Source organism: Rissa tridactyla, chromosome 20 (genome assembly GCF_028500815.1).
Source record: "Rissa tridactyla isolate bRisTri1 chromosome 20, bRisTri1.patW.cur.20221130, whole genome shotgun sequence".
Classification (NCBI taxonomy): Eukaryota; Metazoa; Chordata; class Aves; order Charadriiformes; family Laridae; genus Rissa; species Rissa tridactyla.
The window spans coordinates 2,975,304-3,002,879 of record NC_071485.1 but is presented as its reverse complement, the minus strand read 5'-3'; the positions used below and the strand labels follow the sequence as shown (position 1 = coordinate 3,002,879).

Sequence of the window (27,576 nt, the reverse complement as noted above, 5' to 3'; positions counted from 1 at the left end):
CCCTTGAAGGCTGACGGAGCTGGAAAGGTGCTGTGCATCCTCAGCCAGACGTTCCCAGCCCTAATTCATCGCAGGCAGCTGCGGCACTCGCTGCCGCTCCGGGCTAAAACAGGGAATTTCCTAGTTCAGCTCCAGAGTTCATTAAACGGTTGGGGATGAGGCAAGGTGCTGGGCAGCGTATTTCTTACTTCTGGGCATGCAGCAGCCCCCAGAAGGGCCCAGGAGACTTCGACTTTGGCTACTGATTGCCAAAGGTAGGGCAGGAATTTAGACAAATTCCCAATCCTAAGGCTTTAGGAGGGGAATTTGTCCAGAGGAGGCCCCAGAGATGCTGGCAGGGCTGGAGCCCCTCTGCTGTGGGGACAGGCTGAGAGAGCTGGGGGGGTTCAGCCTGGAGAAGAGAAGGCTCCAGGGAGACCTTGGAGCCCCTTCCAGTCCCTAAAGGGTCTCCAGGAAAGCTGGGGAGGGACTCTGGAGCAGGGAGGGGAGCCATGGGACGAGGGGGAAGGGTTTTACACTGACAGAGGGGAGACTGAGATGAGATCTGGGGAAGAAATTGTTTGCTGTGAGGGTGGTGAGCCCCTGGCCCAGGTTGCCCAGAGAAGCTGTGGCTGCCCCATCCCTGGAGGGGTTCAAGGCCAGGTTGGCCGGGGCTTGGAGCAACCTGGGCTGGTGGGAGGTGTCCCTGCCCAGGGCAGGGGGTGGCACTGGGTGGGCTTTAAGGTCCCTTCCAACCCAACACATTCTATGATTTTACCCTAAACCAGAGGTTATTTCTCTGCTGGTAGCTCTTGCTGCTCCTGTTCTTAATTGGACTCAAAGCCTCTGCTCAGTGGATTCTGAGAACGCGATGGCTGCATTTTTTCCACATTTTAATTAGGAAATCAGTCACTTCAGTTTTGCTGCGCGGATATTGCCCAGAAACACATTGGTGCTGCCCCTGCAATTGCTTTTTCAGGGAGTTTTGCTGTCCCTTGGCTGCCCGAGAGGTTGGGAGCTGCCTCAACCGAAAGCAGGGCCAGCCAGCAAAGGAGAGGCAGGGACCGCAAGCACTGCCTCTTCCAAATAAATCACGGGAATTTAACGCGTCTTCGTGGTACGAGCCGTGGGCTGAGAGCTGGAAGGGTCGGGAAGGCGGCTGGGGGTTATATTTCTGGGTGGCACTGGCTGCAAAGAGATGCCTGGTCTTTGCATCACCTGGATTCCCAAAACCATCAAACCTGGATTCCCAAAACCGTCAACGTTCCTTTGAAGGAGACACTCAAAAGGAAGTGTAACACCACGCTGCCAGGTTGCATCTATGCCCGCGTTTATTTATACTGAACAGCTTTAAAAATACAGAATAAAATAGCTTTATCTACTATTATTCACAACATCTGGTCCAAATATTACATTTTTAAATATTTAATTGTTTAATGAAGCAATGTTAGAAAAAAAAAACCAACCATGAAATTAAAAAAAAAAAAAACAAAAACAAACCTCCATAAAAGAATTACACATCTCAGAACAAAACCAAAAAAAGAAAAAAAAACAAAAAACACAAAACAAAACAAACCCCCTCTTGCGGTTTAACAAAATAGTTTTACAGCCAAAGTCAGTCACAGAAAGTCATGGGGGGCGGGGGGGGAAGGAAAAAAATAAAAAAATTATCCCCACTGCCTAAGAACAGTCAATAGTTTGTTAACGCCAAAGGTTGTTATAAACAGACAAAGTACAATAATTTGGACTGGCAGCAAGATGATTTACCTGGAAGGATGTAGTAAATGCCAGATAGTACACAAGGCAATTCTAAATATATCATATCAATATGTACGGATGACAACGCACAGGCACAGTCAAATTAGAACTAGACAGGAATATTCGGGATGGCTCTGAAGACGGATCCCCAGTACGGAAAAGCAGCCCAGCACTAAGCTGTCTATGTCGAGACTCATGGGCAGAAGCGAAAACGCTGGAAACTCGTGGCCTCCTCCGACACCGCAATGACCGATCGCAGCTCTACAAAGGCGAGAGCATAGAGGACCTGTCACCCCCACCCCGGCCACCCAGGCCATCAGCCTCAGGAAATACTAAAAAACATGCACCAAGTGGGACATTTTCAGAAAAAAAAAAAAAAAAAAAAAAAAAAAAAGTGACCCACCACTTCCCGCCCTTCCCCCCCCGCCTTAAAAAAAGAGAAGAAAAAAAAAATTAAAAAAAAAAAAAAGTCGCTTTTGGTTTAAGAAGGCCACGTAAAAGAAACACCGTAGGTCGTGCTGGTCTGTCACACATGCATTTTCTACATCGATATACAAGTTATGTTAAGCACAGGTTGGTTTAGATTGCGCGTAAGCATCCAACGGCTCACGCAAACCACTAGAAGCCGGCGATTTCAAACCAGGTGTGCCTGGAGTGCTGTTTATACCACAAATGATGCCGTTTTCAACCATTTTGGTTAAGGGTGCCACGCTATAAACGACGGGTCGCACTCACTGATGCTCCTTGTGGTATAAATAGTACTGAGGGTTTTCAGTTTGCAAGCGCCAATTCTGCATCGGGAGTACCAAGATCTCAGTAGGGAGATGAATAATAAAGAAACCCTTTAGTTTTTGGTAGGAACATAAACATGGGTAAATAAAGTATACACAACTACTATAGATTCGTCAATGAAGAAATTCTACCATCACATGACATTGTCATGACAATCATACCACTCCCTCCCAGGAAAACGGCGATCGTTATCCTGAGTGGAAATGTTATTTTTAATATATGGAAATAAAATACTGCAATATTCATGTACAAACCAAGTTGCCATATTTAAAGTCAGTATTAAAAGGCGATAAAGCAAATTCTGGGTTTAAAGTTTGAAACTTTCTGAGCGAGGCACCTGATTTAAGTTCCTCCGCCAACGCACTCTAACATGACAACGTTAATCACTCATAGCTGTTAGCTATGAAACCTAAATTTCTATAGGTATAATTTGCAAGTATTTGCTTTAGAAAACGTGTTTCGACATGTTTGCAGGAATTCTTAATTTAACCTAAAAAAATCCCCAAACAATAGAATATCAATTACAAAAGTCCCAAGTTATTTTGTTTTGCATACCATCTTTGATATGACAAAATGATATTTCTACCATGAATATTTGCCCTTCTGTCCTAAAGTTTGGTTGAAACATGTCGTCGCCTCTTAAACTCATCTCTCAGGCATCGTCTTCCCTGCGTGGTTTCGTTTAGTTTAGCTCTTTGAAAGGCAGGCTATAACCAATAGAGGAAAAAATACAGTATTGCATTGACAGTTGGATTTCTATATCCAGCCACTCTTAACGCACCAAAGCCTGGACCTAACCAGCAAACACGAAGCATTTCGATGCTTTTGCAAAACCGCAAGTTAATCCTCTGCAACACATCTGCCGGTGGCTCTGGCTGCGCGCCGTGCTCCCCCCGCGGCCAGGGCACCTCGCCACTGCCACTACACCACACCAACGGCCACTACACCACCAGGGCAGAAAAGCAGAGGCGGGAGAAGGATTTCAAGGTCCACGATCGCCTGCCACGACTGCCCCAAACCAGGGGCAATTCGGAGTTATCTCCCTCACAAAGAAAAGCAAGGCATCTTCTTCGACTGGCAGCTCAGGGATGGTTTCAGGTGCATCGAAAAGAGAAAGGGGAGCACCAGCTCCGTCCTTTGCTCACCTCTCAGCGCCGGGGAGACGTGCACTTTACCAGCAACAGCGTGGGCGCAGCGGCTGCGTGCCCTCCTCTGCCTTCAAGGTACTGCCACGACTCCATCGTAACCCTTGGCTAGACATCACAGGTGCTTCGGCAGGTCTCCTCTGCAAAACTGAGGCTCATCGCTAACCATTCGTGCTCGCAGTAAGATTGAGAGAGCCGTTACACAGATAAACTTGGTTACAAAAATGACTGCTAACTACGACGACTTCTTTTAGTGTTACCAAGGTAAGTGGCTAGAAAAGCAAACGTGCCGGCTAAACACCACCGTACTTCTCTCAGCCAGTCAACAGGATCGGCACGGTAGGACCCGATGTCACAAAAAGAATTAAATCCAACTGTTAAACAGAGTAACTGGACATCACCTATTCGCATAGTCTTTCCTACACTGCAAGAAAGGGGTGGTGTTCTGCTCCGGGGAGAAGAAAAAAAATACCCTTGGATCCGTTGCCCTGTAATTTGGCTGAAGCGCCTTGGGAATTCTCGAGCGAAGGCAACACAGACCACGCACAGCTTTACCTCAGCCAAAGGTGAGAGAAGACAAATGCTATTTCTCATCGCCTCGTCTCTTGACTGCGTAAGCACTGAAGTCATCAAGAGAACATTTGGGGGGAGAGGTTGGAAAAGCCTTAGGACACAAGTGTCCCTGCCGTGCCCAGCGGCATCGCTGGACTCGACACTTCCAGATTTCCGAGGTGGCACTGCTCTAAATAAAAAACCTTTGCCTCCCTTTCGCAACATTTACAAGATAACCACCTTTGGCATTTTACATAATTATAACCACCATACATAGGTGGCTTTTTCTTTTTTATTTTCCTTTTACATAGATATATATATATTTAACTCCCCCATGTCTCCCACACGTCTTTGGTTGCACACAAAATCGGGAAATTTGGAAGCTTCATGCCACTGATTAGAGGTCTCCGCACTCAAACTACCTGCAAGTGGACGTGGAAATCTAACACCTCACTACCTGAAGAGGAAAAATTTTAAAATGATAAAAATTACTTTGTTTCACAGGCAAACTAACCTTGTCTACTACACAATAACTCTTCTGACCAGCTTTCAAGATAGTCCAAATGACACTGAGACTGCAAACTACTGAAAGTTCCCTGAAGCGGGAACAAACACATGCTTTGTTATGGAAAAAGCGGTATAAAATAGTTTCTGGGAACAGCCATGGCATGCTGAGAACGATATCAATGGAATCATCGCGACTCTACACTATTCAGTACTGATCTGTTAAGCTCCTTCCTTGCCCTCCCCACCCCAACCCTTCCATGCTTCGACAACCAAGAACAAATTCACCTGGAAGCAGACTCAGAGAAAACAGAGTTCCTGCGCTCCTGTCCAGTAGTCAAACTTTCATAAATATATTAGTGAATTTACAGGATCTACTGTTATGTTTTTTCCAGGAATACAAAATGCAAGCACCGTAGAGCATACTGGCCTTGAAATTACATTACACTACATTTCCCTGATGATCTCCACAGCTTAAAAATGCTTTTGGGGCCACACTGAAGTCTAAAACTAACTTGCAATAGTAAGAACATTAAACATGAATAAAACTTTTAATTATGAATGCATGATGAGCATGAACACCCACGTAACGTCAGAGCTGAGACTATTCCAGGAAAAAAAAAAAAAAAAATCTGAATGGTGCCCTGATTGGACCCAATACCCGTTAAACCACCCAGTGGATGAGGACCGTCAAATGTAGTGTCTCTGCCGTTCCAGATCACCTCCGCGGCAGTAACGAGCTTTTGCAGAAGCCCCACCAAGAGAGAAGAAAAAGAGGCAACGACAACGTAAGCTGCTCGCGGGCAGCATCGGCTCTTGATAGCCGATCAAGAAAATTCCGCACAGATCCAAACCAGCGAACGCCGGCAGCGTTTTGACCGCGTGGCTTTCCCTGCAGGGAAAGCTGCACGTATACCTACGTTAATCGCTTAGAACTGCTCAACAAATTAGCATTTTTCTTCAGGAAACGTCTTGCTGGATGCAGGCATTGCACTGTAAAAACTGTTATTGGGTCCCATCTGGAAGTTAAAAGCTTCCCATCTCTGTAAAACTCAAGCTACACGTGTCCCTTTAAGGAAAACCTGCACCTGGACACTATAAATTAGGTGGTTAAATGCCAGGCAGAAAAAGCGAACGTTTAGAAACGTGAACTGACATGACACGAGTGGTTCCTTCTACAGCACTAAGCTACCAGAAGTCGGTTATCATTTTCATCGGCAAAGTTATCACAGAAACTTTCTGTCTTAACACTGGACATCTGACTGAACTATCGGTAATTCAAAAACATACTCTCATGATTTGCCAGTATCAACTGAGTCGGGTTTCCAGGGGGCTGAAAATACGGAATGTGCAAATCGGTGAGTAGAAAACAATATATATGGGATTTGACGTGACTAGAAGTAAATTTTTTTTCCTTCCCCCCGCCCTGCCCCGCGCCCCACCTCCTTTTTACAGGACTCAAATTTTCTGGCGTAATAACATTGCCAGCAATGAACGCGCCAAAAATGCCAGCATCAACGACTTAAATAAAATCAACCCTAAAAAGTAACATTTTTCAATAGCACCTACATACTTCCAGAACCTGAGCCCCATTTAAAATAAACGGACTTAGGCGCACAGGCATCTATAGCTTTTGAAAATCAAACAGAGGAGCATTTGCAAATTTGACCCAGAGACACTAGATCTGGCTACCACCACCCACAACAGGAAAGCTTTTTTTTTGTTTTTTTTGTTTGTTTTTTTTAAATTCGTCTCAGCTCTGGTTCCAGAATTTAAATGCAGATATACAAAACATATATTTTAATGCTTCTTAATCAGCAAGAAACTGCAAATACATCTCTTACTACAACTAGATAATATAATTTCAGCTAAGGCTATACTGTAGCTTCCGAGTCTTCATCTGAACTCCTGCAGTTACTGCTTTTCCTGAAGCCTTTCCACGTGTAACCCATGAAGGTAGGGCTGATGGGCAGGAAGCTGAAACACCTGTATTTTTTAATAAAGTTCATGCCAAAAGGCAAATCGTACGTTTCCATGCCGTCCAGTGACTTGCTTCCTTTACCAACCCCTTTCTTCCACTTCCGTATTCCCCTTTCTTCAGGGCTGCCTAGAAGTCAAAATAAAAGAAAAAGGGGGAAAAAAAAAGAAAGACATACGTGAATATCTTTATGTAAACACACATGCAGGTAGTGGAGGTTAAGAGAAGAAAGAAAATCCCAAGCCTCAGACACCACGTTCAGCAAAGCGCTGGGAAGTTCTTCCAGACCCCTTAAAGAGGCTGGAAGGGGGGGGGGGAATAAAATGTTTATTGGAAATGGCTATTATCTGTTTTGTAACTCAAAGTCGAGGCAAGTTTTTGCTCTCCAATGAATGGAAGCAGGTTTGGATCTTAAAATATTTTTACTCTGTCTTCTGAAGACAGCTATTCTGGTTTGATTTTTATCAGCTATTTTGTAGGTTTGATAGGACGGAGACCGTAACCTGAAAAAGATTCAAAGCTTTCTCAAGGCACGCCCGCTCTTGGCGTGAAAGAAGTCAACGACAAAAGCAGCGATTTCTTCCTCATCTCCCGCCTCCAGGAAACACCGTGCTACCTTCGTTCAGAAAGGCGCTTATTATTTCAGATAAAATGACAAGTTCACATGCCGACCTGGAATGGTGTTATCCAAAATGAACGCAACGCAGCCACCGACAAACATGGCTGTGGTGAGAAGAACGTTTAATACTTGATCAATGCCCGCTATTCCTGGAAGAACAGAAAAAAAAATATTTAGAATTTCAATTTTTATCATACATATACACAGCCTACTGATTCACACGCAGGTCAACCGGGAAAACTTTCTACTGAGTTCACTGAGGAATTTGCTTAAACAGGACTCTTAAAACCACGTGTAAATAGATGCAGAACAACTTCCAACTAATGGAGTTCACCATGGGGACCCCTTCTCTCCCAAAACATAACTCCATGAACTTTCAGTTGCTTATAAAAACATAATGAAACGCCATTTTAGTTTCAACTGCAGACACAACTGCTTGGTTTAAACTAAGTAGAAAACTACGAAAGGGAAGAGGAGAAACGTTCATAATGTAAAATCATGTGGACTGAAAAAATTCCTTTTATAAACCTTTACTTTTTAAAGGGGCAAGACTCCAAGCACCAATTCACGGAAGAACACTGTATTAATATATCACCACCTCTGCCTGAATGATCTTCCTTTGCTGACGTACACTGTCACAACCACTATGGAGAAGATAGCATTACAACAGAAAACCTTCTCCGTGAATTCACCAAACCTGTAATTTGGCTAACAGTCTGAAACTGAGTTCACTAAAATTGAGATCCAGAGCACATCTCCGCAGCGACAAAAAATTTCAGAACTCCAAACAAATTCCTAGCTTCCAAGCTCTTGATATACTTTGGTATTTCCCCTTGTTCCTTGACCCTTGTAGTCTTTATTGGCAACTGCCTCCTTTCACTGCTTTACAATAATACCCAGAGAAAACACAGCAGTTTCGGACGTATCCCACTGAAACATGCAATTCAGGTCTCAACATCTCAATCAATTCTCGGAACACACCTGCTTTCTTATCTGGAGCATTTATTGTCTCTATAATACTTTGTTTTTGCACTTATTTACTTTTTACACTACTTTGTACTTAGATGTACTTTGCCTGTGAGTACAAGTTAAAAGTATGCTTCATGCAAATGAGCAGAAAGACGTACCTGTGACCAGTGGATTTTGTTTGAGATAGCTTGGAAGGACAAGTCCAAAGAAAATGGAAAATCCAAGCACAAACAGGTTACGAGAAGAATTCAAATCTATGAACTGGAGGTTAGACAGACCCACAGCTGTAATCATCCCTAAATAAAAATAAAACAAGTCTCAGCTTTTATGTAAGTCTTTTTCTTTAGAAAACCCAGCGCCATACACATAAACACAGCGCTAGAGTAAAAAGATATAACCACACAGTACGCAAAGAAGAGCTAAAAAACATACGTTACCAAAGAGAGTGCAGAAGAGGGCACCGAGCACGGGGTCAGGCAGCGACGCAAAGAGAGCACTGAACTTGCCAACCATCCCAAGCAGGAGCATGAAGGCTGCCCCATACTGAATAACCCTGCGACTCCCAACCTGCAGGAGAACAAAAAGGAAAGGACACCCTTAGTCCAACTTCACTGCCTTGCATTTGATTTTATTATTCTCTTTTGCATTTAAAACTTCTTTTCAAGCTTCCGTGCGTCTGTTTTTTTGGTGTTAAAACACAGGCTGCAGAGCCTTTACAAATGTCTCGGAAGGCTCAGCTGTAACATGGCTGCACTCCAATTTTAAGAAAACTTCATTTGATTTTGGTTTTGTTAACATTAAGACGTCTTTAAAACCATCTGTAACTGCTATAGCCACAATTAACCATGAAATGTGGCGCAGTCGCATCTACAATAAAGAAAACAAACCGACCATACCTAGGAGAGAGGGCAAACGGATCAATTGTAACGCAAACGGGGGGGAAAAAAAAAAAAAATAATCCATGTGTTGCTGCCCTTTTAACAAGAATATATGTATTAGTTACCTACCACATAGTTCACCTGAAGGAGATGCAGGCTTTCTAGACAGAGATTATCAAGTGATTTTATAACATGCCTCTGAGATCAGAGCTGAATTCACTTCATGTGCAAATGACGGCTGCGCTAACGCTCTGAAACCGAGTGCCTGCACTTCCTTCCCATTTTTATTTTAAGCGTTTCAACCTCGGGCAGTATTTCTCTGATTCTACGTTGTGGTGGCAGTTGAGTCGATATGGTCGATATTTTAATATCCAGCCGAATGGTCAATATTTTAATAACGTTACACTTGCGTAAGAGGTGCACCAGGGACAACCTCCCCCCCCACCCCCCCCGTTACACTGCTACAGTGATTTTTAGCAAAGCCCTTTGTAGGTCTCCTGTTACACAGTACCAAGCTTCAAAGAGAAGTAGGTATTAATTTGTTAATCACGTGTGACTGAGCTAAATGAGTGGCATGAGAAAAAATGATACAGTAGGTAGTAAGGGTCCAAGTACTTCTTTCCCCCATATTCTTCACTGCTGAACTGTTGGCTGAGGCGTGCTGACCTACAAACAGAAGCTAGACCACTAAATTAGGGTGTTCCCTAGAATAACAACGGAAGTTAGCTCGCACCTTACTCTATTTTTTATGAAAATATTCATTTCCTTAGGACTACCAACATCTTGCTCAAAAATTATCTTCCTGCACGAAACAGGCAGATTCTTTAAAAAAATCTGTACGATAGCGACATTTGTTTATGTAAATGCTCAATCACTACAAGGCAAACAAATTAAGCTCCTTTTGAAAGCTACTGAAAGCATCCTGGTCGGCGATTAGATCAAACTACATATTTATTCCCAGGCACTCGTACATCCACTCTATGTGATTGTTTTGGAGTGCGTGATCTGGTACCCAGTACCTTACTGGAGTATCCATTTCTTCATCAACAGTATGGCATAAGCTGCCTGTACTTTTGTCCCAACTAATCAGAGTTAATTGGTTCTCCTCTCATCAAATAAAACTTACTCACAGACCAGCTCAAAGACTTTGTGGTATTTACATCCAGCTGAAGCCTCAAATCGAAACTTTAAGCATCATCATATACTGACGTCAAGGGAGGGAAATGCCTTTTCAAATGTTGTACTGGTGTAACAGGATCACCAGGACTAAAGATTTCCTCTCCCAAATCAACAGCAGAGTACCTACACGCCAAAAATCTATTTTGATATAGTTTGAAGTCGAAAAAACTATTAGGTTTTTAGGAGTGAGTACGCAGACAGGAAAACAAGACAAAACACTGGCGCACAGCCATCCAGCTGTGCCATTCTGGATAAAGCATATTCTCTCTTCCATCACGTGCTCTGAACAGACCTAACTGTAGTTAACTCTGTTCTCTGTAACAGCTGCCAGTTTAACATTCATTTGTCACTGTACCAAAGCAAAACGTACACGCACTTCTGTGGACTGTTAATAAAAAAAAAAGTGCTGTTAATTCATATCAACTCCTACAAAGTAACAACAGAAATGAAGCAGAACAGAATAAGGATTTCTTTAAGGATTTTTCTAACCGCAATTTCTTCTAGGAAATTTCCATCAGCAACTGAATGGAAGACTTATACAGACAGCAGATGGTGCTATTAGTATTTATATTCCACCCTAAACCCAAACAGAATCATCCTTTGTGCAGAAAAAAAAAAATGGCTGAAGATAAATTCATCATCTATATGGGATTAAGTCAGAGGGATGAGTTGTTGTAAGTGGAGAGCATACATTTTCTAGCTTGTACGCATTAAAGAGATTTATAGCTTCCAAGCGAAATACGCAACAAGACCTATGTATTTACAACCTCAATTACTCCTACCCATTTTGTTGATATTTCTTAACAAGGTTAAATTAACAATATCAAGCAAATCTATCTGCAGTCCAAGGTCTCCCAGTTCAGCAAGGCATTCAAGCGCATGTCCAGCTCCGCATGTGAACAAAGGAATTCCTCAAGTGCTTATATATTTTGCTGAGCAACACCCCAAAAACTACGTAATCCCCCAAGCGTGCTCTGTGCTTTAAAAACCTATCATGACAGAAACAAATATTTAAGGTACCTTTAACTTTGAAGTTACCTTGACTGCAGCTCCTGTTCTAGCTGTGTCAGCGTAACGTCCTAGTACAGACGTAGATAAAAACCAAGGACCTCAAGTTGCATTTCATTGTGCGTTCAAGCAAGACATTAAAAATAGTCAGATCTCTAGTGATGCTTGCAGAACCAAGACATCCAAAAGACTATCGATTTTTATACAGTTTATAGTGTTTATGTCTCAACTCAAAACACCCCAGAGCCCTGGAATGCCTTGTTGGTTTTCAAAGGGATACCTTATGTAGCATCATCTGATTTAAGTAGGTTTTCTAACTGCCCTTTACTCTGAATAAAAATAAGATTTTTGAGGTCTTATCTAGAATGCATTTCCATTAGACAATGGCTGGTACAGACAAGTTGTGTAAATTCGGAATGCTGTGTAAAGTTTGGCAGCACAAAGTAGTACTACGTAGTATGGTTTCTTGGAAGAGGATCACGCTGTGAAACATGAAAATGGCACAAGCCATCCACCAGAGGAGACAAAATACACCAATCACTGAGTGATCAAGGTAAACTACCTACCTTCGTGATGCCCAAGACACCAATGTTAGGGCTGGAAGAAGTGGATCCATTCCCTGTCCCAAATACTCCATCCAGAACACAGGAGAGACCCTCGATAAAAATCCCTCTGTAAATCACGAACAAAAAAAAAAGAGTCAAACTCGTATTCATGTAGGCTCACTTCAGACGGGGTTTTAAGACTGCATCTCATGCTCGTGCCTGTTAACGCATCTGTCCCACATGAATTATTATAACTCATGTTTCAAACTCCAACACACCTGAAAACCAACTTGAGCTCTGTTTTCTATATCTTACCTACCTACGTTCTTAAACCGAGGAAATTACAAAATAATTCATGTCAAACGTAGAGCTCTTCTTTACTGCTAAAATTGCATTTCAGATGAATTTGACTAGCCACCCCGATTCCAGAACCGATGTAGAGTTCTGGCTCTACTGACACGGTACTACATTGGACTAGGTTTCCAATGCTACAACTGCAACAAAATAATTCAACACGACGGTTGCGGCTTATATTTCAGATCCTTGGCCCTTGTTTTTCACCAAATTGTAACATTTAATCTCAGAACACATTCCTGTCTTATCCTGAGAAAAAAAGAAAAAGAAAAAGAACGCAGTAGCTTAAGACACTGAAAAATACTTTTTTTTGGACGTACCTGTTTATTGCATGAATAGGTGGAGGAGGAGCGCAAGACAACCTGGCACAGGCATAGTAATCTCCTATTGATTCAATAATGCTAGCAACAACAGCGCTGAGCATTCCTATTACTCCAGCGGCTGAAATTGTTGGCAGTCCCCACTGAACTGTGAAGAAAAGAAAACTGAAATCTCTCGTGCCACAGAAAACAATTCAGATCTCAAAACATACAGCAATTTATTCATCTTTAATGGAATCGGCAAACTCCCTTCACAGTAACACAGTCTGGCAAGTTCAAGTAGATGAAAGGAGCAAAGGAAAAACCGCCTAAGCGACTGCTTTGATCATGCTTGGAAAAAACCCAAAAAACCCTAAACCCCACCAAAAAAATTCCTCCTGTTCAGAAGGAAGGAATTTGAACTACTGCTTGTGAAAAAACAACTCTGATCAGCGAGGTGAAAGCCACTTAATTATTACTGTGCTGAAAACTCAGTCTTTGGTTGCAAGTTGAGTCTACTGAAGAGAACGGCCAACAACCAGCTACGATCATTGCACAAACACCTCTCGATTCCAAATTTTCGTAGAAGAGAAAATAAGATTAATTTAAGCCTAAAGAAAAGCTTGGCAGGTTTTCCACAGCAATTGCCTCGACGCTTTTATCTCTTTGAAATAGATGAGCCTCTCGCAACAAAAGGGACTTTTAGTCACACAAACGTGAATGAACAAGGCTTCACAAACGAGAAAGGTCTAATCAGGGTGGAGAAGTTTTCCCGTCTTTCCCAAAAGCTTCTATCACACATCTTACAAGCCCTGCTTTAGAAGTGGCTTATTTTAAGACCTAATCAGAACCAAAGCATATGGAAAAACCACAATGAAGCTGCCTCGTGACAACGTAGTGCTATTCCTAACAATTTGTGTTATTTTATTCCAGTAGAATATTATTCTATTATTACCCCGTTGATTTCTGAGCAGCACAAGCACGAACCAGTTGTGCCTTTAGAAGCCTTTAAACTTAAAGGTGTTCAGAAAAGAATACAGATATTTAAGATGTCATGTAAAGTGTTTCGTGTTCTCGTGTAAATACTTTTTTGTCCTTTGATAAGTATGGACTGGCATCCTCTGACTTGCCCATCGGCCTGGTTCCAATGCTGTTTCTGCAAGTCAGGACATTTTTCTACAGTTGGTAACAGCTGTACTAGCTCAAAGAACGGGTGTGTTTGGGGCAGGGAAGAGCATGAAGCTGTAAAAAACTCCGCACGCTGCTGACTCTTTAGAAAACAACTATCAATGACTTCAGTAGCTCTACAGGAGTTGTAATAACACATCCTTGTTATTGTATAACATTAACAGCAGTTGACTACAGTATGGACAAGTACAGATAAATCAACCATTCTCTGAAAATCCACGTTATATATACAGTCACGCTATGTTTGTTATTAGAAGTCAAGAGTTACTTAGATAAACCCTGCCAGCGTCTTTTACAAATTCGAGTTTCTGAGACGGGCTTTCCTGGGTGAGACCGTAAGGTATCAAATTAAAGAGGAAAACAAGAAAAAACCCACTATCCCCACCTGCAACGTCTTTAGGTCAGTGCACATTAAAGCGCATCGGAATACAGTACTGAGAGAAAAAAAGCAACACTTCTGAAAACAACAGAAATGACACTCACAGGCATATTATTAGAAAAAGAGCCTTTAAAACCAGACATACTTACAAGGATATGGAACCTTGAACCACGGAGCTACCAGTAGCACTCCCCGTCGGGCGTCTGTGCGAGCATAGAAGCCGTACTTCGAACTGTCAGGGGGAAAGACGTCCGTCACAGTGAAGATGAAGCAAAGCAACCATGACACCAAAATAGCTAAAATAATCTGCGAAAGAAGAGAGAGAGAGCTGTTTAAAATAAACTATCATTGGCAATATACATCAAGAGCAAACAGTTCCTGCACAGAATATCTATTACACTTATATCTGAGTGTGATCTTAAGTGATATTTTAAGTCTGAACAAGCAGCAAATCCTGTAATAGATCAGTAAGGTGTTCCCCCCCCAGCCCCCAAGAAAGGTGCTGTTACAAAAGCTTTTCAATTAGAACGAGCCTCTTCTCTCCCCTAACAAATGGGAATGTCTCCAAATAGGCACTTAAACAAACTAGTGAATTAGTTAGTCTCAACTTTACCAGAGAAATAAAAAGAAGTCTTTCATGGGGAACTGAGTATTGCTTTCAGGAAACTAGAAGATAACGATCTCACCATCCCTTTTTGGAAGGCTCAGTTTAAGCTTTTCACTGCATGCATAAACGTACCTTCTTCTCTACCCCCTTCCCTCCCCTCCATGATCTTCAGCACCCCAGCTCTCTTCATCAGAGACCACCGGGATCTTCATCAGGATACCAGAATGGGGTCTGGCAAGACTACAATATGAGGCTATTTCCTGTGGCAAATGACCCATTTAGTTAAGTTTCCCATAAGCCCATTTAACTTTTATCTCACCTTTCTGATCTACTGTATTATTAAGAAAAATAAAACCAAGAAGGAAAAAAAAAACCAACAAAGCACAAATTAGGGGTTCATTTGCCAACTGAAGAACAAGTTCAACTACTCACAGGGAACATCTTGAAAAGTTGCAGCCTGTATGCTGTCCATCCTTTCTTAGATTTGTAAATGGGTAAGGGAAATTTGACGTTCCTGGCATACTGAGAAAACAACAATACGAGGAAAATAGTCCTGAGAAGAAAAGGAGGAGGAGGGAGGGACAAGAGAGACGTATCATTAGCACCAGTATATTAAAAATCCTTCCCAGCACAAACCTGTTCAGGCTCTCCAGACACAAAATATAAATGTACATTTTAAATTTAGCACAAGGCAAGGCATCATAAGAGAATACATTAAGTCAAAACAACATAGTTTGTATTCTAAAGTGTCGCAAAAATAGCCAGCAGCAAACGGGTAAATGAAACCAGGACAATGAATCAGACTGAAGAAAGCCGTTCAGAGGCGAGCAGCCCTCAGCAAAGAGCTACGCTGCGCTGTTCGCTTCTTTTCGACTCCAACTCTAACCCCCTGCACCCCCAGGTCTGCGCCACATACGAAGCGCGCAGGTTGCTGCTAGCAAATGGGAAGAAACAGGAAAAACTGGAGGCCAGCATACAGTATTTTTTACATTTCAAAACTTGCATAAAACTCGGAAGTGCTTGGAAAATTTCTGTTAAGGGAAATGCTTTCTTCAATTCTTAAGAATCCAATTTTTTTTTTTGTGTACGTGCATCTTTGACTGAACAGCTGTAAATCAAGCAGAACAGAGCCCCAAAAACCAAGACTCCGTTCAACTGCAGTTCACCAGTAACCCGGCTTATTAGTTTTTAGGTGCCTCAAATATTACTCATTCTTCTCCCTCGTTAAAACTGCTAAGCTCCTCTATATGTTAAAAGTTAATTCAACTCTCCAGCTAAAATAAGTATCCACTGCGATGAAAAATAAAAAGCCAGGGCAGGTTGCTCAATTCTGAAATAGCCTTTTATAGCGAAACGGGTTTTGGCTACACAAAGAGCGAAGCTGTCTGAAGGAGGAAAGCTTTTCTGAAATTTGAGATTATGTTTTTATCAGCTGACTTAAAAAGGCAGATTTTATGCTTCCCTCCCTTCTCTGTCCAAGATCAGTTTCGGTCCGTAAGAAACAAAACAGAGCTTTATTCTCCCTCAGCCTCCAGGAACAAAGAGCTCTGCAGGAGAAGGGTGTCACTTATAGCCTTTACCCTCCCCTAGAGTCGCACGATAAAGGCACCTTTTCCTTGCCTTCAGGAAACATTTTGGCATCTCTCCCAAAGTCCATTATGGCAAGGTGGGCTCCGCTGCCCGCCAGCAGCCACCCTGCCACACTAGCCCTGAGGCCAGGCGGCTTTGTATTTTGATTTATTTAGCACGGAGTTGTAAATAATGTAATAATATTATATTATTGTAAATAATATTATATTGAGTATGTGGCAGGGGGGCTTACCGCCACTCTGTAAAATACTACCAAATCTTTAAGTGCCCAAAGAAACAGTTTAGCTCACCAGATCCACAGGCAAAGCCCAATTCAGGAATAATTTCCCTTTTTACAGATCACGATGTGATGTGTTTTATGGAATAAATTCTTTCATCCTGGCACCCACAGAACTAGCGAGGTCAGAAAACTGTTTGGGAAACTGACAATTTTGTCAAATAGCATCTGGAGCTAACAGAGGATAATAGCTCCTACACAGGTATTATTTTGCTGTGCTAGATAGCAATACAGTATTTTTATACACACAGACAATTTCAAGGGCCACATCTTGTAGAGATCAAGTCACTTTTGAGTGGCTCAAGATGGCTATGGAGTGATTTTCAACAATCTAGTGCACATTTTTGCACGGCAGAAGCCAGAAATACTTATTGACTGGGTAATATTTAAATCCTGCTCCTAAATAGATTTTTTTTTTTTCCATCTGCAAAACGTCAACTTTAATTACGCGTTTCCATGTCCAATTCACCAAAGGTCTGCTTGATTGATTTAACGTTAGTCCCAACTTGCATAGAATTTGTTTTACAGGAAAATAAAATGTTCCTTTGGGTCAGCTGTTTAACATAATAGAATTACAAAAATATTCATGATGCTAACATCCAAGATAAAAGAGAATTAAGCAGCCCTTTTAACGATAAGCTGCACTTACAGAATACTTTACATGTTCAAAGTACTGTGCAAACAGATTAGTCAGATCAGAATCTGATCTCATCAAGTCATTCCTTCCGCTTCCAGAGCCAGCACAAAGTTGGTCGCTACACGTTGAATATAGCAACTGCTTCAGCCAATTTTCTTCTCCCCAAAACGTGGTTTCCATCCTTATTTGGCTGGTTATCCACAGCATTTCACAACAGGAAGCTTCTGTCTTCTCTTCGTCTCCTTTTTCTCACTTACTCCCTTTCATACCACTAACCTCAATTCTTTAATTTCCCTGGCATCTATACGTACTGAAGCACACGCACCATGCCCTGAAATTCACTCTAAAAGCCTTTTTGTTTTCTCTATGGAAACCTGTCTACTTATGCCTCATGGACTGGTGGCATTCAGGAAAACACACATGATCTCTGTCGTCGTACAAATGGCTCTTGGCTATAGGTAGGCAAGCCAGTAACAGCGATAAACAGACCACTACTACCAATGGTATTTGCAACATTATTCCGCAATATGCTCTTGCAGAGTAAGAAACATACACAAAAGCATCATAAAAACAGAAATACAAATTGTTCGCTAATCGCTCTGGTGTTTTGCTAAATCATCTTTTCTATAGCACTGAATTAGACCCAGCCAACGGCCAACTATCGGCCAACCCAGCCAATAGACCAACTATTGTTTTATAGAACTCCCCATTCTCCACACCTCACTTTCAGCTCTTGTCCTTTCCTTCCTCCTCTTCTTCCAGTTGCTGCTGTCCTTTTTCCCACATTCCCAGCTGACCCTATCCAGACCCACTGACATTCCCACACGCAGGATTTCTCCACGCTAGGAGCACTGCAACGCTACCTTGGGTAGCCCAGCAGACTGGTTTTTCCCTGGTACTCCAAAATTCCTGCGTGATCATTTACCAACTGGGACCCCCTGGCCTAAGCCAAGAACATCCAGGAGTACTTACAACATAGCGATACCCCAGTGTTTGCCTGCTCTTTCTCCAGCAGCTTGGAAACCGGAGAGGCCGATGAGAGCAACAGTTGGCGTGATGGTCAGAGGTCCAATGTATCGCAACAGGGCACCAGGAAGGCCAAGCAAACCAATCACCACTTCGATCAAGGAGGACATGATAATAGCACCTTGGATCTGAACAGACAAGAACGGGAAAGAGACAGTTCAGTCCAATCTTACAAGCAAACCCAAAACATTTCTTTTTCTGCTCTGGATTACAAACTGCAGTTAAAAGAATTCAGTGACACAGAAGAACTCAGCAAATTTTTCGTCATAAAACAGCGCATTATGTTTAAGTGACTTATTGCTTAAGCATAACACTTATGGTTTTCTCCACAAAACTATTACACAACAGACCAGTGGGCCAGTCTGGTAGTTGTGTGGATAGCACATCACACTGTCAGACAGGAGACCTGGGTTCCAGGCTAACCTTTAAGCTCTCAGATCGAACCGGCAAGGGTTGGTGGCGCCACGGAGGTGATGCTCCTAGCTCCTAGGGGCAGAGTGTATGCTGCATTGTTCACAAGTGCTCCTTAGAAGCTGGTATAGAGCAGCGTTGTGGTCTCAGGAGACTGTCAGCCCTCTTGGCTGCAGGGCTCTTGGCAGGATGTAGCTATGGTTTGAACATGGGGAAGAGAGAGGGGTTGTTTTTAATTAAGAAAAAGTTTGCAGCCCAAAGCAACGGGATGGGAGATAAATTCCATGACACACGCCTTAATTTGGACTACGCTATCTACCACTCTAGTGTGATGCCTGGGCACAACCCTCATCCTGGGCGCTGCAGAGCATGACGAAGTTCAGACTGCAGTGCTGCGAGTGGAGAAGGAGTTTGATCTATTTCAGCAAGTCTCTTGAGAGAATTAACGTCTTATTAGAATAGTCACCAACTTAAGAGACCTAGGGATGAACCAGATTTGCTAACTGCGTATTACCTTCCACGGGACAGCCTACTGAACAGAGGGACAGCAGGCAAGTGGTCTGGTAGCAGCTGAACTGCTACCAGCGAGTACAAATCGCAATGCGTTACAAGAAGAGTATTCCTCTCGCTTGTGCGTTTTACTGCGCGCCTTTTGGCATGTGGTAACTAACTCCTTGTGTTTGCTGTCCAGCAATGAACAAGCTGAAAAGATGAAGACTTCCATGACATGAGTAAAGGGATACATTCAAATGAAAATCGCAGTGGAAGAAGTAGTTACCAACTTAAAGACAAGAAGACACAGATGGTTAGGTGAGAAACTTAACTGGAATCGGACAGATCAACAGCTAAAGACTACTCCTACATTACCTCTCGTATTCTGGGATACCAGATGTGCTCAGTGTGAAGCAGTTCTGTTGTTCCGTTTGTAACTGTTATATCTTACAAAAAGAAGAAGAGAAAAAACACAGTTATTTATTTCTCAGACACTTTCCCATCATGTAATACAAAATAAATCTCTCCTTAAGCTGTGTCTGACAGATGAGCTTTGATTTACACAGAGCAAAAGTTCTGCAATCCTACAAATCAAGTAATAACATGCTCACATTCCCCAAGAGCTAACCACTAATCTTACCCACCGTACCAAAGTGGAAAAAAATCATAACTTTCAGAAAGAAAGGTCAATTAGGGATTCTTTATCCCACTCCAATAAACGGATGAATGGAGAATTACTCAACTGCACACTAGGAACCAAATACTCCAACATTTGTTGTCACGAATTTAGGTCACTCACTGAATGATGAACTGACCCGTGGTAACAACCCCATTTGACACCTTTTGAAGGTTAAAAGGTTCAAGAGAAAGATGCAGCAAAGGCTCTTTTTGAAAAGCTGAAGTAGTGGAAAAAATTGCTTGGTCATCGAAGCTTATCAGACAGTGTTTTCTTTCACCAAGGTGAGTATTAGGATACAGGCACATTCTGGTGCACAGAAATATCCGGCACAGCTAGCGCTGCTAGAGCACACCGTAGTTTGCCTTTATCTCTTGGGCACTGAAACCCACGTGCTATTTCCCAGTAGCTAAATCTGACTTCCCCGGGGAGAAAATGTGAATGCTCGAAGCTAAGTTTTCTATAGAAAAAACCATCAGGAAAACTAATTAGATGGTTGCAAGCTAATCAAGAGAGATGTATAAACACATAAATAATATAAATGATTAGAGAATCAAAAGGACCCCCGGGAAGAACTTGAGTTAGAAGCAAGCAGCCTGCTTCTCTATACTGCTGTCCTGCACTGCCCACAGCCTTATTACTGAATAACCACACCCCGTTAAAAAGAAAACTGCCAGAGCTGTTTCCACTTCAGTTTTATAACCTAAGTTAATGCAAAAGCCCCCAACCCAACCAGTTTTACTGCATGTTTTCACTCTAAATAAATTCAAAACGTTTCAGGATGACGATGTTAGCAAAGAAAAAGTGAAAATGAAGATCCAAATATCGTCAAAGCTTGCTCTGCAAAACCTGCCAGGTATGAGTTAAACAGGGAAAAATACTGGTCTTGAGGTGACGCTGAACATTGCTTAAACCTCCTACCACTCAACTTAAAAGGACTCGATTGGACTCGCGATTTCCAAACACCGGAAAGGAACATTTGCGGAATCCTTCTGCCTTTTTCTACATTGTTAACAAAAGAATTTTGTAATTTTACTGCTAGATTTCTTTTGTCAACTTCTTTTATATTTAAAAAAAAAAAAAAAAAAACCCAAACCAAACCAGAAACAGAATTCCACAAAGGCATTTTCAGGAATCTTTTTCCAAGGCACAAAGTTTTAACATTGTAAAAGGAGAGAATTTTTCATATTCTCCGCTCGTTACTTCCAGTTTCCATATTAAACAGTTTGGCAGTTGCACTGTATGGGATCCGGGTCATTCGTCACTTAAACCTGAACAAGCATAAATGACAATTACCTGTATTATTACATTTCCACTTCTCCAGGGAGAGTATTGCTCTAGCAGGTGCCAGGAATGCAAAAGCACTCGCTTGAAACAAGGGTAACCTGGTGGAAAGGGAGAGAAGAGATGCTGACATTTCTCGGTGTTACGGTCCTGTGCCAGGATATCAATTGCAGTTAGGCGGTTACTCATCCTCAAAACCATCCTTTATTGGAGGGTATTAAAAATGTGAAATACGAGAATTTATTAAAAAGAACAGCCACAGAAATACTAAGACTTCACAAACCAAAGATCTAACAGAAGACACTACCTGCGTGAAGTTATTAATACAACACCTCTAACAGATAATTACCGGATACAGGCACGCAGGTACCAGACACCGATTTAAGGTTTTGACACAGCAGCACAAGGATACAGATGCACGTTCTGACACAAGCACCAGCCAGACTGCTGAACACGCAGCTTTTACCGTCCTGCCACATTAAAAAAAGCTCTTTGACAGAGCAGTATGCAGTCTGCATACTCAATACCTTCCCTCTGCATGACTCGAAGTACACTCATTTATACATTCATCTTTAAGTGTATGTGTAAATAACTATTAGGTTGATAGGAGCTGATTAGATGTTCCAGGTAGCTACCGACAATAAATACCAACACTGCAAGAATTTCAAGATGACATTCTTAGCATTGGTGTTTACACTTCCCAAAAGGTTTACGATCTAAAGAGCACCTACCAGCACAAACTACGTATTTATTGAATCAACCGTGGCTTGCATAACATCGCAAATATCCAGATGTTACTTAACTACGGAGAAGATGCATTTTGAACTATTCTATAAATACCATCATTAATGGATTGTAATAAGATTCTCTTTAATAGCAAACCTCAACCTGTAACATGTGGAACACTTAATTGCTCATGCGGCTCTAGGTACCGCACCGTGTTTATGGTTGTTTTACAGCTGCAATGAAGTGCCTCGACGCCAGTGCAAGCACCAGCAAAGGAAAAAGAACGAGCTGCAGCAAACTCAGATAAAGATCAGAAAAGGCACGAAGAAGGGGGGGAAAAAAAAAATATATATCCTATACATGCTTAACACAAAAAAGATCAAACCAGAAGCATGTTACTAACAGCAGCTGTAAAGTTGCCAGGCAGGAAGTCAGCAGAGTTGAACTACCTTTGGAAAGGAGTTTGGGCCATGAGCAATCACAAAACCTGACCCACCTACTGCAAACACTGAAAACTGCATTAGAAAGTCAAACTTTATAAAATACGTGAGCCGCCTGAGCACAGCCGACTGGCATGCAATTCCCTTCTAAGTTTCTTCAAGCAAAAATCAAAGCTTTATCTTTGGTCAAGAAATGGGCTGGTAGCTACCAGTGAATGATTCACCTTATTTTTCAAGGTTCGTTAAGCAACTGAGCAAGCTGGTGCCCATGGCAAAATATGCAATACCTGTAACAAGCTGTTACTCCTCTATCCCACCTACACACTACTCTGTCCCCCTCCGCCAGTGTTTTTGTAAATATACATTGCAAAAACATCCTCCGGTGACGAAGTCAGTTGTACTGAGACTTAGGCCCGGATTGTGGGGTTTGTACCACGTAAAAAACCCTGCATAAATACCGCATAATGAGATCTTAGCACGGCTCGCTTAGCTATCCGCTCAACCTTTACATGAGACAGTTAACCTGGAATATTTACCAAAAGGGCCAGTAAATATTGCTTTTCTTTTTTTTTTTTTTTCCTAAGCAGAAAGAAAAAGTTGGGGTTTGTGTTTTTTGTTTTTTTTTTTTTTTTTGTTTGGTTGGTTGTTTTTTTTAAACTTATTACTCAAAACCAGCCAACTATGATCAGTCTCCTTCTGAAGAGACGGCAGCGGTTTGGGACGTGACTTACGAAACACCTTTCCGATTGCTAAGCCAGGCATTCGTTACCAGCTGGGTAAAATACCACCAGCTTATGATTGGGATATCATTTGAATTTCACGTCTAAATTGAGAAGTTGCTCAATTTTGGCCCAAGCCCCTGTGAAGACAGAGCTTTTTATGCAGCTAAATTCATCTGGAAATGTCTTCATTATCTTAACGTTTCACACAGATGTAAGAATGCTTAGACAATGCAGCGATGGGCACGGCAACTAGTCTAAAATGTCTAAGTATATTAAAGCCGTATTTGATTGTCTCAGTCATACTAATTACTCTGAATCCTTGCCAAATCTTTTGGCTTATTACATAATCTAATAAATAGCTTGAATTCCTAAAATTAGTATGGGTACCAAACTGACCACAACTCCGCCTCATAATTGAGCTAAATCCATCTCTAAGGATCTTTAAACCATGGAATTTGACCTTTTGAAACCGTAGTGGCTTTATTTTCTGAAATACTTTGCAGTTGATAGACTCGCCACTAAATACTTTAAAATCTCATTTAGAGAACATCGCTGCTATATCCCGTTCCCACCCTTATATAAAACCAGAATCCCATGTTAAAGAGTTATAAAACATTCAACCGCAGAAATTTTCTCCTTAAATACAGGTTTGCTTATTTTAAGACTCCAACACAACTGCCTCTTCAGTATATAAACACGTGCAAGTGGAAGCCACTGTAAAGGGGAAAAAGCCACCAGGGAGGGCAGAGGTGGGACTATACAGAAGGAACAGAGCGTTTCAAACTGATGGGGGGACCACGCTGGTTTCTGCCGGAGCCCCAAATCACACTATAGTAAGCAATAAAGTCAAAGAGCCCCAGATTAGTTTGGGAAGAAAACAAAATATGATGACAAACTTTAGTTCTGTTAAGAGATACAAGACTCAGGAAGCATAAACGTTAAGCTTTTTCTGATAAATCTGAGGCAGAAGAAGAAAGCTGGTAGAAGCACAGGAAAACCAAGCTCCCCTTTGAGTTCACCTCCATCTACAGCTCTGCACTTTTGCAAAATCCAGAGGGACCTCGACAGGCTGGAGAGGTGGGCCCATGCCAACCTCATGAAGTTCAACAAGACCAAGTGCAAGGTCCTCCATCTGGGTCGGGGCAATCCCAAGCACCGATATAGGCTGGGCAGTGACTGGCTTGAGAGCAGCCCTGAAGTAAAGGACTTGGGCATGTTGGTGGACGAGAGGCTCAACAAGAGCCGTCAGCTTGCACCAGCAGCCCAGAAAGCAAATCATATTCTGGGCTGCATCAGGAGAAGCGTGGCCAGCAGGTCGAGGGAGATGATTCTCCTCCTCTACTCCACTCTCGTGAGACCCCACCTGGAGTACTGCATCCAATTCTGGAGCCCCTACTACAAGAGAGATATGGACGTGCTGGAACGTGTCCAGAGAAGGGCCATGAGGATGATCAGAGGGCTGGAGCACCTCTCCTATGAGGACAGACTGAGAGAGTTGGGGTTGTTCAGTCTGGAGAAAAGAAAGCTCCGAGGAGACCTTACAGTGGCCTACCAGGATCTTAAGGGGGCCTACAAGAAAGCTGCTGAGGGACTTTTTAGGATGTTGGGTAATGGTAGGACTAGAGGGAATGGATTAAAACTAGAGATGGGTCGATTCAGACTGGACGTTAGGAAGAAGTTGTTCACCATGAGGGTGGTGAGACACTGGAACAGGTTGCCCAGAGAGGTGGTGGAAGCCCCATCCCTGGAAGTTTTTAAGGCCAGGCTGGATGGGGCTCTGAGCAACCTGATCTAGTGGGAGGTGTCCCTGCCCGTGGCAGGGGGGTTGGAACTAGATGATCTCTGAGGTCCCTTCCAACCCTAACAATTCTATGATTCTGTGATTCTACGAAAATTGGAAGAGTTTAAACTTCAGTAAATGCAGGGAGGAGACACTCAAAGTTGAACAATAAAAGACATTATCTTCCAGTTCCCGCCTAGGTCAACAATCCCTGGACTCCCTACATAAAGCACAAATAGAAGATGGGGAAAAAAATACAACAATCCCATTAAAAGAGAGCGCACAGCTCTGCTCCTCTGCCTCCCTTCACCGAGGTACGTGAAAATTTATGATTACAGCTAAGGCAAGCTACCCTACGAGCTCAAAGAGCCACCGAGGCAGAAAAATATGATTATTAACTGCAGGTAGTCTTGACTAAAAGCAAATACATTGGGGAAAGAACATTTTCTCTTTCAACAATTTTCATTATGCTGTTTTGTCATCGGAATGAACTTTTCATACAAAACAGCAGAGTGATTTTGTAAGTTTAATAAGACGTAATAAAAAAAAAAATTAAGGGAAGGCTTTTTTCAAAGGACAAAAGACAAGAAAGCTATTTTAATAGCAACTAAAGATTACATTGGAAAACCTGAAATATTTGGGAAAAGCTGATCTACAACTGCAAGTGATCTACTATAGGCTTGCCTTCTGCACCCTATTGGGATAATCTTTCCACCCAAAGATTCTGTTTCTTAGATAAATCTTTAAAAATGTGGGGGTGGTTTGTCCATTTTCTGTTGGAATGCAAGATTTCAGCTCATATTATTAGCTCTTATTATTCTTAAATTGAACTAAATGACCCATGAATTATTCAAGTAACCATATGAGGGCATACTCTTACAACATGTGCTTTTCTTCTGGTTTTACTTATCACTCTTGGTTTATTCAAGGAGATGCAGAAATAACTCTGCAGGTTTTAGCTATTCCTGGTTCTCACAGACAGAGCCAACAAAAGTTTAAGTAAATATGTCAAACATCTCTCTGCAGTGTTTGCTGTAGAACACACGTTTTTATAAAATATTTATCTTCATGTTAATAAAACTTACAGCATCCTGTCCTTACCAAAACCAGATTTTCACACGTATTTGCTAACACCTGAATTGCTCTCTTGCATCCTCCTAAGGACAGCAGCCCAAAGACTACACTAACATACGTGCTTCTTCCCGACTCAAGGAAGGATCACTCCCTGCAACCGAGAGCAACTAACAAATAAAAACAAATTATTCGTTTGTACTGGAAGATAAGAGAGACATTTCAGAGAATAAAAAATTACCCCTCAGGGTTTTCCCCTACCTTTTTCATTTGACAAACACTGTGTGCTGGCTCCTGTAAAATTTGCTGCAGGACTAATCACAACCGCCTAAATCTTGGCAAGAATGCAGTATCATTCAATAAACTAATAAGAATACCAAAAGTAGTTCCTCTTTATCAAGGTGCATGAATTTCTCCTTTCGCCTAGAAACACTTCTGCCTTCTCTGTCCTCATGGATTTCCTTCCTCCTTCTTCCCTCTCCCCACTCCTGCTGTATTTTCTTACCCTTGGAATGCCTTCTCTGATTTCAGACCCACCTTTTTTGGGAGCAGCGTTCCAGAAGCTTTCCCTAACTGCCCCATATATGACCTACTGTCTTGTGTTTCATGTTTATCCTTTGAAAATAGATTAACTACCTCTTGGATCTCGGCCTGCATCCTGGACATCCCAACAGATGTCTAGTCTTATCACCGTCTCAACAACTAGAAACAAGTCCCAGATCTCACCTGCACCCAAAAGTTGTTTGTAACAGTGTAGTGATGCCCACGCAGAAGAAAATGGTCCCAATCAACTGGCTGGTGGCCCACTGGTCAAATCCAACACACATGGCATCCGCTAGCAAAAAGGGCACTGCTATAGTTCCACTGAAACATGTTAAGTAATGCTGTGAAGAGAAAAATGGTCTGTTAATACTGCAGCCAATATTAATAAGCAAGTAAATTTATGACCATCTTGTCTTTTGCCCTGGGTATTTTTTGCTTTTGAAATATCCACCAAAGCTCTCACTTCCTGGTCCTAAGTATTTCTTCAAGTATTTTCCTGCCGTGTTGAGCCACCGCTAGCTTGTTGCTAATGATCGCTATTTCTGTAGGATAAACTAGGTTATTTACACAGCTACACGGCTGCTGTTCTTGGTGAGGAGGTAGCTAGGTAACTGCGCTGCAAACAGCTTCTAACTCAGAAAAGCAGACAAATAACGCCATTCACTTCCAACCATGTGAAAAACCATCAGCTTACAAATGAACTTAAGCGCGCACACAAACTAGGCTGCAAATAGGCTCACAAGTATCAGAAACTAGGTACTCATTAATTCTTTTTCAATTCAAATACATTAAGCAAACAAACAAGAGTCACCATATTCAACAACGCAAGTAAAAATACAGAATCGCCTGTCCTTGAGGAAAGGCAGAAATAAAAAGGATGCTTTGGAATGTATTTGTTTGGAGATCTCAACATACTTTACAGATATTAACAAATTCTCAGCATTCCTGTGGGACAGATATTATTACCGTTTGAAAAAGAAAGGAGACGAAATGAGCTGTTCTGCTTCACGTAAGTGAGCGGCTGTGCTGGCAGCAGGGTCCAGCTCACCACAACAGTCCTACTCATCGCAGGACGCACACGCTCTCACTCCAGAAAGTGCAGAATTTGCCCGCCCCACTTACTAGCGAGCCCACAGGTCTGGGATGATGCTATCAAGCTTGCAGAATT

The 27,576-nt window shown here is 42.2% G+C and overlaps 1 protein-coding gene across 6 annotated transcripts in view; it reads right to left on the bottom strand.

Annotated features, from left to right (window-relative positions):
• Positions 1 to 2,165: 2,165 nt before the first annotated feature.
• The window catches only part of SLC23A2 (solute carrier family 23 member 2), a 57,267-nt gene continuing 31,856 nt past the window's right edge, over positions 2,166 to 27,576 (bottom strand). For all 6 annotated transcript variants that reach the window (XM_054180943.1, XM_054180942.1, XM_054180944.1 and 3 more), the window contains 12 exons: positions 26,592 to 26,749; positions 21,139 to 21,227; positions 19,542 to 19,612; positions 18,210 to 18,391; positions 15,166 to 15,286; positions 14,276 to 14,432; positions 12,581 to 12,728; positions 11,928 to 12,033; positions 8,734 to 8,863; positions 8,455 to 8,592; positions 7,381 to 7,476; positions 2,166 to 6,837 (listed from right to left, as the gene is read on the bottom strand). In XM_054180943.1, the coding sequence (XP_054036918.1) occupies positions 6,605 to 6,837; positions 7,381 to 7,476; positions 8,455 to 8,592; positions 8,734 to 8,863; positions 11,928 to 12,033; positions 12,581 to 12,728; positions 14,276 to 14,432; positions 15,166 to 15,286; positions 18,210 to 18,391; positions 19,542 to 19,612; positions 21,139 to 21,227; positions 26,592 to 26,749 (1,629 nt within the window). In that variant the 3' untranslated portion in view covers positions 2,166 to 6,604. The remainder of the gene's footprint in view (positions 6,838 to 7,380; positions 7,477 to 8,454; positions 8,593 to 8,733; positions 8,864 to 11,927; positions 12,034 to 12,580; positions 12,729 to 14,275; positions 14,433 to 15,165; positions 15,287 to 18,209; positions 18,392 to 19,541; positions 19,613 to 21,138; positions 21,228 to 26,591; positions 26,750 to 27,576) is intronic.